General features: G+C 32.7%; 1 protein-coding gene across 1 annotated transcript; it reads right to left on the bottom strand.

Annotated features, from left to right (window-relative positions):
* Positions 1-1578: 1578 nt before the first annotated feature.
* Positions 1579-6305, bottom strand: LOC141690424 (putative methyltransferase PMT24). Its single transcript, XM_074495229.1, has 8 exons — positions 4437-6305; positions 3836-3985; positions 3493-3763; positions 3296-3406; positions 2843-3017; positions 2451-2723; positions 2166-2360; positions 1579-2070 (listed from the first exon to the last, which is right to left on the bottom strand). Exons 1-8 carry the CDS (start codon positions 6027-6029, stop codon positions 1854-1856), a joined length of 2985 nt encoding a protein of 994 aa, XP_074351330.1. The 5' UTR covers positions 6030-6305; the 3' UTR covers positions 1579-1853.
* Between the last annotated feature and the right edge of the window lie 4685 nt (positions 6306-10990).

Raw genomic sequence — 10990 nt, 5'->3', positions numbered from 1 at the left:
AGTCCAAGTTAAATACAAATCCAAAAAAAAACAGTAATATGAGATGGAGGGAGTAAATTATTAGAGTAATGATCTGAAGCAGGCTTGATGATCATGATTATTATTTTTTTTGGTCCAATATACGAATTAGGGAATGCACGAGTGGCACGTAGAGGTGGCCAAACGATCGGGCCGAGCGTGCCGGGCCGAATCATCTCCGGGCCGATTAGATCAGAGTTATATTCGTGAACGGATCGTTAAGAACAACGGGCCGTGCTGGTTCGGGCCGAACCATGAAAATAGAAAATCGAGAACGGACCGCGAATTGGACGAGTTGTGCGGTTAATGTGGTTGTGCGAATTATTCGCGAATTAGCGAATAAACGAATTAGCCCGAGCAATTGAATTGTTTATTATTAGCAGTAGCACTAGCAGAGTAGCCTAGCACACCGCAGTTAGCAAATTCACATGGTCTGTCAAATCAATCACTAATTTTATTATTTAAAATTATTATCCGGAATTTCTTTTTCTTTTTTCTTGTTCAGTTTCTTACATTAACAAATTATTTTTCTATTACATTCATGAATTAGTTAAAACATGTCAGGCGAATAATTCGCGTGCCAGGCGAATAGCGAATAATTCGCGTGCCAGATGAACGACTTATTCGCGGTTAAAACATGATTTATGCTGCTCTATTCGCTAACGAATTACACGGTTTTATAATTCAGCCCGTAAATGAACGAATAATTATTCAAAGCATTTAACACCTGTTATTCGGCTCGGCTCGTTCGTAATTCGGCTCGTCATGTCTGCGGCTTCAAAGCATTTAACACCTGTTACACCGGAGCTTGGTGGAAAATGTCCTACCATCTTTGACTCCCTTTCTAACGGGGACATGAAGGTAGTAACCTCTTATCCTGTTAAGCATGTACTTTAGTTATTTTTCAATTTTAATTTTGTTTTATCCTGTTCTAATCAAATAATAATGTTTTAATATGTGACCATTATATCGACCAAACTAAATCAATCTAATTATATCTTGTTTTGTTTTTTAACCCGGATTAATAGTACAATTTTATTTTTATCAAGATAAATAGTGTATATTATATAGTTTTATCCCGAAGTTATTATCCTTATTTTTAAACTTTTTCTTTTTTATTTTTAAATTCATGTATTAAAATTATTAATTTATATAATTTGTAGTTACATTTTATTTTCATTCAAAAAAATTATAACTTATAAATTATGATTTACCAAAAACATTATGAAATTATTAATAAATTATACTTAAAATTATACAAATACCTAAATAACTTATAAATTACTATTTCATATAAATAATTTATACAGACACTTTTGAACTTTAAACCTTAAATTTTTAAAAAACCCCAAACAGCCCCTAATTTCTCTTAATTAATGCTTTCAGTTTCAGAGAACAAACATCCACTTCAAGTGTTTGTCATTATAAAAATCCATATCTAATTCTTGAACAAATGGCCTTGTCATTTGTTATGCTGGACAGTAGGTACACTTTCGTAACTCGTAAGAAATGGACATTGTTGATTTGTGTGCATGATAATTGGCATTCTAACTTGTTAGATTGTTTGTGCCTCTATATGCTCATTATAACTTGTTGCTTTTAGATACAGATCTTCACCCAGTTTTGTCAGCTGTGGGGAACCCATGATTCCCATCTTTGTCGAGGGACTTATTTTTTGCAATACATTTGGAGACCTGTCCTGATTTACATGAGACACGGTCTAAAAATAAAGGTCAAAAGATGGACTTGCCTGTCATATGTTTCTTCCAGCAAATCAACTAGAAAATGAGGATAACAATATCAATCGCCCTACAAACTCTAAAAATCTTAATTTTCTATAAATGCTTCAGATATGATTCTGGTCGCCAATCAGATTTCTGGGCGCTGAGTATACCTTCTTTATTTGTTGACGAGGTTAAATGAACCTCCCAATGTAGAGATTTTAATAATTTCTCTACTTCCCCAACAGCACTAGACTCGTCACGGACAATCAATTTACCTCCAGGCCTCACTATCCTATCAACTTCTGCCATCACGGGTTCAAGCTTGCACCTGCAAGTGACAAATCAGCTGTAATTATAATTTGTTTCTATGATAAAAGGATTGTGGAAGTAATTTTATTTTCTTTTTTTTTTAAGCATTATTACCTCTTCTTCAGCCTGGAAAAAAGATGATCAGCATGTAGAAGATCATATGTTCTAGGATATGTGCTGAAAGATTCGCACCAGTCATGGTATATCCCAAAAAGACCCCTTTCGTAGATAATAGCAAGTGTATCTGGGGAATCTATGTTCACCACATTTAGTACCCATACTTTCATGTTCTTCAGTGCCGCTGCAAACCTACATATAGATGTTTTACTGTTCAGTAAAACTGTTAATGAATCTTCGAAAGAAAAGGACTTGTGGTTTTTAATGGAATTTATTATGTACCCTCCGTAAACAGCTCTCATGTCCATAACATTTCTTACATTAGACCAGCTGATTCCTAATCCATTTAGGTAGGACTTGCTCACCACTCTTTTCCAATGTTCATGGTCTGACACAAAATCATCGGAAGCTGGTTTTCCATAGATCCCCATCTTGGATCGGTTTAACCAGTATGGAGCTAACTGCAGACGACGAGGCCATTCCTGAGGCCATTGGGAACCTCTTTCAGCCTCGTCTACTGGCACTGTGTGCATGCATAACTGCAAGGGTACATACCTGGAAGATAGTTAATTTATTCAGAGAATGAACATCTGACAACTGTCAGCATTAGCTAGAAGATTTGATCTTCACCGTTTATATGAGTTAATGCAGTATGATTAACAAGATATCCCTACCAAGCAGCATTTGGATCGTCTTCAGTTTTACACATTGGAGGTTGCTTCCGTTTTCTTTCGTCATAACATTCATTTGATTCTGGTTTGCGATAGATAGCTGCACCAACCATATTTAACTTGTCCTTCTTGATGGTAACAAGCTCCCAACATATAGATACGGTCAATGCAGACATTTCTAATATTTAAAGAGCTTATGTTAGCCTAGCAGCGCTATAAAATAATTTAACCAAGTGATGCTCAGCTTTTTCTGTGTTCACATCCTAAATTACAAAATGAAAGCCTGTCAGTTTTTTTAATAAAATGCTACACTAAATAGATTTTCTATTTTCACAATTTCCCTAGTTCAGTTGTGAATCCGTATGTTCTGTTTGGTTGGAGAGAATGGAATGGAATATAAAACTAATCACCTAATCAAACAGAAAAGAAAACTAGATGTTGATATTTGTAACATACCTTTCCATATCTGGACATCTTCTCTTCCCTTTCGATACACAGGAGTTGCTGACCAGACAAAATAACCCCCCGGTCTTAGCATTCGGTTCAATTCCAAAAGAAGAGCACCACCTTAAGCAGAATGGTTAAATATAAAGTAAGAGTGCTGTATCTAATTTTGGAATTTATAATGCACGTCAATATACATAGAGATGAACCTTCTCGTTCCCAAGGTACTCTACAACGTGCACAGTGAATAAGATCAAAGACTCTGCCTGGAAATGGCAGTCTTTGAGAGCCCATCACGGCTGAAATTGCAGGTATGCCCCTTTCGAGTGCAAATTGAACTTGAGCTTCATGTTCATCTTTTGGTGCAAATGATATAGTAAGAACATCTCTTTCAAAAAGATAGCCACCAAAGCTAGCAACCCCGCATCCAACGTCCAACACTGTTCTGGTGTGTTTACCCCATGCAATTTCTGGTACTGCCTGTTTGTTGCCACAAAGTATTGTATTATCTTATTTGATTAACACTGGTCATGGAATGAATAATTAGGTTACCTGTTGCAAAAAGTCAATGTAGTGGAGAGCTCCGTGTATAAATTGTGTCCCGCCTCCGGGGAACGTTAGGAATTCCCCAGATAGTTTTACCCAATTCTGATGACCCTTAAATTGTGCGAGGGAAGCGTGAGGCACATTATGGTACCAGATCTGCATGCCACAACATTTGTATATGAAACAAATATCTTGATTACAGAAACCAACATATGCATCGAACACATTGAATATAATTTTTAAAACAATCAAAAAAAATTTATTTTTATTTAAATAAAATAAAACAATCAAAAAATTAAAAATAAATAGTTATAAAATTTTAAAAAGCTAGAAATATTATCTAAAATAGTAGAATTCGGAACCTTTCATTTGAATATAATATCATTCATAAAAAATGTGTGAAACTCAATATATAATATTTTTAAGAATTTTGATTAACGATAGAGTGATATTTTTTATATAAATTTTAAAATGAGTGACTCATTTGAGTCAGTTTTATAATCAGTGACTCATTTGATATATTTGGAACTTGATATTTAACCCCATTATAATCACTGACTCATTTGATATATTTGGAACTTGATATTTAACCCCATTGCACATATACCTTGTCTCTGCTTTGAGGCCACTCAACATGTGTCTTGTACCCCTGCGGGAGTGGTACCAAGCAGGTTAGAGGTTCCTCTGGACAATGTCTTTCCCGGTGTTCAAAGTGCCTCCGACTTGTTAATCTACTAATTGCTTTCTCATTATCTAAACAAGGTATGTAGTCAGCGCCTGCTGTTACATTGCAGAGCTGCCATGAGTATCCGTACATGCTGCTATCTTGATATTCTGAGGGACTTCTCTTTCGCTCGTTATGGTTATCAGATTGATCTGCTTGGGTGGACCACGCCTTTTTTGACTCATTCGATTCTTTTGGTATTCCACTCTCCCCCATTGGAAAAGAATGATCTTCACTAGTTGTCTCGTTTGATTCTTTTGGTGTTTTGCTCGCCCCCATTGGGAAAAAATGATCTTCAGCCATAAAGTCTTTTGACTCTTCTGGTAATCCGCTCTCCGAATGATCTTCAACAGTTGATGGCTTAGACGGCCTACGTTGTTTTTTCCTTCGCTTCCTTTGATGATGTTTATTGTCCTTGTCATTTTCTTTGGTTCCAGGGAGCTGATTATTCTGGGCATCTTGCTTTTGAGTTTGAACCTTCTCTTCTTCGGCTGTATCCTGACTGCTCTTATGCTGATCACTTAAATCAGTGGAATCAATAGCTGCCTCGTCATGTTCTATTTGATCCTTGCTTGTTGCCCCTTCACGATCAGTAGCAATCCCATTATTTTGCGAGTCTTCTTCCTGCCTTTGCTGTTGTTCCATTTGTTGTTCGTTTTCTTTTTCTGATAACTTGATTTTGGTGTCTTTTAAATTTTCTTGGCTCTCAGAGTAGGTTTCCTTTTTGTTCTCCTCTTGAGTATTCATATTCTTTCCATTTTGCTTTACTTGTGTATAACCTTTCAAAGGTTTTCGAATATGTCTACTATCCTTACTCTCACCCTGATTGGCCCCATAATTCTTAGAATCACTTTGTTTTTTATCATCTGACTTTGTTGTGGAAATTTCTTGATCAGTTTCTTGGTTATGTGTCATGGTACTCTCCTCAGTGAAGTGAACCTCATGTTGATTAAGTTTCTGCTGCTCCTCTTCAGAAACTGTACCCTGCAACCCTTGTGGATTTTCTTCCACAGCTGCATCGGCCTGTCCCTTCACATTTTCTTCAGTCTGATGACCTTTTGTATCTAAATGTTCAATCTGATCTGCAGCAGCAGTGGTCACAAGGTTTTCTGCATGCTCAGATAATTGATCTTTTTTGTCGGCAACAATCTGGGCCAGACCATCTTGCTTCTGATCATCAGCACTAACTTCTAGTACTTGATCAGAAGAGGAATTCTTAGCATTATCATCTTCATCAGTTTTAATAGCATCCTTTGGAAGTTTACCGGGATTGTCTTGAAAACTAGAAGTATTGGTTTTCTGTAAATTATATCTGGTGAACGACATTCGATTAGCTGTGTCCGAAGAAAGTAGGTTACCAGCTGGGGATAGCATGTAAACACCAAAAACACATAAAGCCACAAACACCACTGTAGTGACACCTGAGGCACAAGAACTTCCAGATGATCTCTTAGTACGTCCCTTGCCTATTGCCATATTGTTTTTGTAAATAAAAGAGCGAGCCAGAGAAAGATGGATTTTAGGTAATCATGTAGTGTACTAGGGTAGTTACCTTGTACATTTTCAAGTTTTTGATTTTGTGGTAAAAGGTTGGAAGACAGACATACTCAGGTATGTAAGAAAGAAATATTCCAACTTGGAATAAGTCGTGCCTTGACGATCCCGAAGAATAGCATTGTATTCAGGATGTTTGAACTTAGTACATATTGTCCAACTGGAGGGGAGTGAGCCAAAAAAAACAGTATAATATGCTATGCGCGCCCTCTTAGTTAGGGGTGAGACGAAAACCGCAAAAAACGCAAAAATTACAAAAATCGCATTGTATTCTGGTGATGTAAGACGCAAGTCAATTAATGGAATATTAGTTAGTACCAAGACTACATTACATTTTACTGTTTCTTATGTGATTAGAATATTTGGCCTTAAACTCAATTCATGATCATTATTTACAAATTTATATCGTCAAACTTAATAATAATGTACATTTGTTTTGTCAACCTTTCGGGTCAGTTTTGCATGAGGAGCTTTCAAGAACAGATGACCAAATTTTGAAACTACTATTTCTGTCTTTTACTTTGCATTTTTACACTATTTTTTTTATCGTAGGTAACCCGCAGCTGCTACCCTTCGGGTGCGCACTGGGTAAACCCTACGGGTTCACATAATAGCCTGGAAACCACGTGAACCAAGTAAATCGCATTTAAGCGACAGACTCTGGCTCAAGAGGCATAATCATAAATTCTCCTTCCGTGGGATTCAAACATGTGACCAAGATGTTAGTTTTCCTCCCTTTAACCAACTAACTGAGTCAACCATTATTTTTGTTTTGTAATTAAATTCAATTGAATTCCTAAACAAGTTAAACTTTCCGGTGTATAATTTCCAACTTGTATCATTGAAGAATATTGACGAATTTGTGTTATATTATTCGGAAATTTGATTAGATTTAAGTTTTGTATTTTATTTAAATTTTTCGAACTTGTAAAGTGTAAACCGCAGTAAACCGCAGTAAACCGCAGTAAACCGCAGTGAACCGCACCACACCGCACCGCAATTTCGTGATGTGGTTTATGCAGTTTTTAAGGGTACGCAGTGTGGGTGCGGTTTCGAAATTTGATCAAACCGCGTGTGCGGTTTGGTTTGCGGTTTGAGGAGAAAACCGCATCGCCCGCACTACACTCACCCCTACTGTTAGCCTTAGGATTCATTTACGGGAAATGAAAGAGTTTGTTTAAAATTATGCACAGGTGTAAAATAATTAAAAATATTCTCAATAGTACAATTACGTTTATTAAAGATGACACTGTTTCATTCACATGAATGAATGTAATGCCCTTAAATCCGGAATCAGAAGATTTGGTCGTCCCGACGAAACCTCAAAATAAAATAACATGTTTAATTAATAAAAAAATGTCAGCAACTGCTCAACAATTAAATATATACTTTTCGACCCTAACTAAACCAAGATCTTTTACTTTACAGTTCTAGAAACAAGAATTTCCAAATTCCATAAATAAAATTTTATTTTCTTCTAAAACTTTTTTCAAAAATCTCTGAACTCAAAACTTAAATCACTAGTCTAACTTCGAATAGAAATAAACTAGGCCAAACTATACAATAACACCACTGATATATATATATAAAACAACTTTATACAATAGAACTTACTCTAATTCTGCAAATCCTGGACCAACCATCTTTATAATAGCCACCTTCTCTAATTTTGTTGAACTACGCGGCTAAATCTCGCAAGTTATTCCACACTGAAAGGTTAAATAAAAGAAAAGTACTAGCGAAAGAAATGCTCAGCAAGTTCAATATATCATATTTATGGTGTTTTGATATAAAACCGACATCTGCAATGGAGCAGAAAATTATAACAATATTTGTTGAACCAGAAAAGAAAATTAGTTAAGAAATTCAATAATTGTTTCCTCAACCGTATCCAAAATTATTTCGATATATTTGAGCAAAATTGCTTCAACAATAATTTGAAACTTATTAAGGATCAGAACTTGTAAAAAAGCATTTACGGGAATATCATAAATAACAATATGAAACAATGATTATGGACTGAATCATAAAATTTATATTAATTTTTTTTAAAACCTCGATCATGATATTAATATTCATTTTGATATCAAGGTTAACTTAGATATCAATGCTAATTTTGATGCTGACAACATCCCATACTGAAGTAAAAAATAACGTAGATTTTAATACCAAATTTTTTATATTAACAGCAAATTAAAATATCAATATCAATTTTTGATCTAAACCACACAACAATAATTTACGAAAAAACATCTATTTTATGATTATCAACGACGGTTTAGATGTCAACAACAATATAGGTGTTAATACCAATTTTAGATTAGAATCAATTATACACAATGATGTTCCTCATGATCAGTTATGAAATAACACTGGTATCCCGCAACCATACCGTAATTATAGGGTATCCCAAAATGCACATATAGCTCGCGCTGGACCGGTGTATCGGCCACCTATGCTAACTAGTAACCATATAATCTTAAAACCAATTTATGAAAGGAGCCCAATCAATCGACATCTTAATAATTTTGTTCCCCCATTTCAAATGGCCAGGAATAATTTTAAAACGAAATCATTTTTCCCAAAATCTAAAACATATATAAATCAAGAATTTGGATATGTAAAAACACTTAACTATTCTGAACTTAGAACATCAGAAGAGTACTTGCATAACTAGAATTTATATGAGTGATATGTAGAATATTTATCTATTCCGAACTTAGAATAGAAAAGAAATACTTGTATAATTTAAAACTCAACACATCTGGATATGTAAACTAACTATTCTGAAATGTAGAATACTGAAAGGAGTATTTTCGTTATCTGAAGTAATCATTTTGATAAGTAAAATATTTAACTATTCAGAAAGTAGAATAGAGAAAGAATACTTGCCTTTTCTTTTTAGCAGTTACACACACTCGCAATAACACATTGTCTCATTCCCTTATATCATGAGATAACCAACTTCGGTTCTAAAAATTCTTTAATATGTTGCTCCCGTGGTTGCTGCAAACTTGGTATGCAATACTAATCCATTTCGCTCTTTATCCAAAGTCTGGACCTGATCGTCTTGAATGACCCAAATCTATAATAAAAAAATACATTTTTAATCACGATACTTATCTGAAGAACTACGAGTCTAAAATTCTATCATCTACCTATACGATATCCCACACACAATTACAACAATTAAACAAGAATCTGACAACATGTACACACATAATTCACATAGCACGTAAATACATCATTCATATGACACATAATAACATAAATCATGCAATACGTAATTCAGATTGTTAAAATATTCGGCTCGGTATATTTAAAACTGAAATCGAGTCGAAATAGAACTTTTCAATGATTATCCAACTCAGAACGGCTTGTAAAATAAGCGAACTTTTGATATAAAAGGATTTATGTAAAGTATTTTTAATAGAAGCGGGATATTTTTTTGAGTCTAAACACGTTCGTTTCGTATTAAACGGACAAACGGTTTATATGTTAGGAATTAAATAAGAATAATTCAATTAATATTAATATTAATTAATTATTCAATATCTTTATATTTTTTTAAAACCTTAAATTTATTTTAATACATTATTTGGCTCAATTATAGATTATTAGATTTTATTTAACTATTTATAATTAGAATTAATCGATTGAATGAATTAATCTAATAATTAAATGAATAAATAATTAAATAAAATAAATCATAAATAATTTAATAAAATTTATATTTCTGAAAATAATGAAGAAAATATTTTTTTTGGAAATAAAATAACTCAGTTAATTATTTTAAAATAATTAACCAATTTAATTTTTATATTAAATATAACGCTCAAGAAATTTTAAGTTAGTAACTATCTTTATCGCGATTTATTATTAGAGCGTAAGTGCATGAATTAGTTTATTTGTTATATTTTAAGTCATAAGAATCGCGAGTGTAAACATCGATTATTTAAAGGGTTTGTATTTATTGAGAGCTGCATAAATTGTTATTCTTCAAATAATATTAGATATCTATCTCTTTTGAATATATTTATCCTTTAATGTGTATATCTTTTAAATTTTAAAGTGAGAGTATTACCAATTAGTAGTCAACAATATTTGGATATTTATTTTTTGGTGTCATTAAATATTGTGTGTCAATTTAAATGTGTATTCGTAAATTATTTATTTAGTTAATCATATTCTCGGGAAGAGGGAACCGCATTGTTATAACTTGTTTATATTATTTCAAGAGACTTTTTATATTAATTTTTTTATAAGATATCAAAGGTTAGTTTGATAGAACTATTTGATATTTTTCTTCTGAATTAGCATATATATATTTGTTTGAGCGAATTAAATAATAAAATAATAATATAATTTTGAGATGAAATGTTATTTTTATAAGTTGGTTATAGGATTGTTTTATCGAGAATATCGTGAAATTACTTAATCAATGTCTTCAGTATCTCAGAAATTATTGTTTACTTAAATATTTGTACCTTCTCCAATATTTTAATTATTGCATTTGTATAATTATGTGTTAGTGATACATTAAATATATTCTATATTACTAATTATATATTTTATTTTTGGTATTATGTATCGAATAAATATTATTATTATTTTTAAAAAAACTTTCGAATGAATATTATATTTTGTTTTTATATTCGAATTAATATTATTTATTTATTATTATTTTTTAAAATAAAAAAGGGTATTATCAAAAGATATAATTTGTCTTAGAAATTTTTTTACTATGAAGATAGTTGTATTTTTATTATTAAATTTATTAAAGGGAGTGGCAAATAAATATTAGATTATTCATGATTTGAGTAATCTAATAAACTCTAGGTAATTCTATAGAAAACTAAAAATTTCTAATTTTTTTAACCAAA

The sequence above is a fragment of the Apium graveolens genome, chromosome 10 (genome assembly GCF_009905375.1).
Source record: "Apium graveolens cultivar Ventura chromosome 10, ASM990537v1, whole genome shotgun sequence".
NCBI classification, from domain to species: Eukaryota; Viridiplantae; Streptophyta; class Magnoliopsida; order Apiales; family Apiaceae; genus Apium; species Apium graveolens.
Note: the sequence above shows the minus strand (reverse complement) of the source record. Positions and strands in the feature narration are given on the sequence as shown.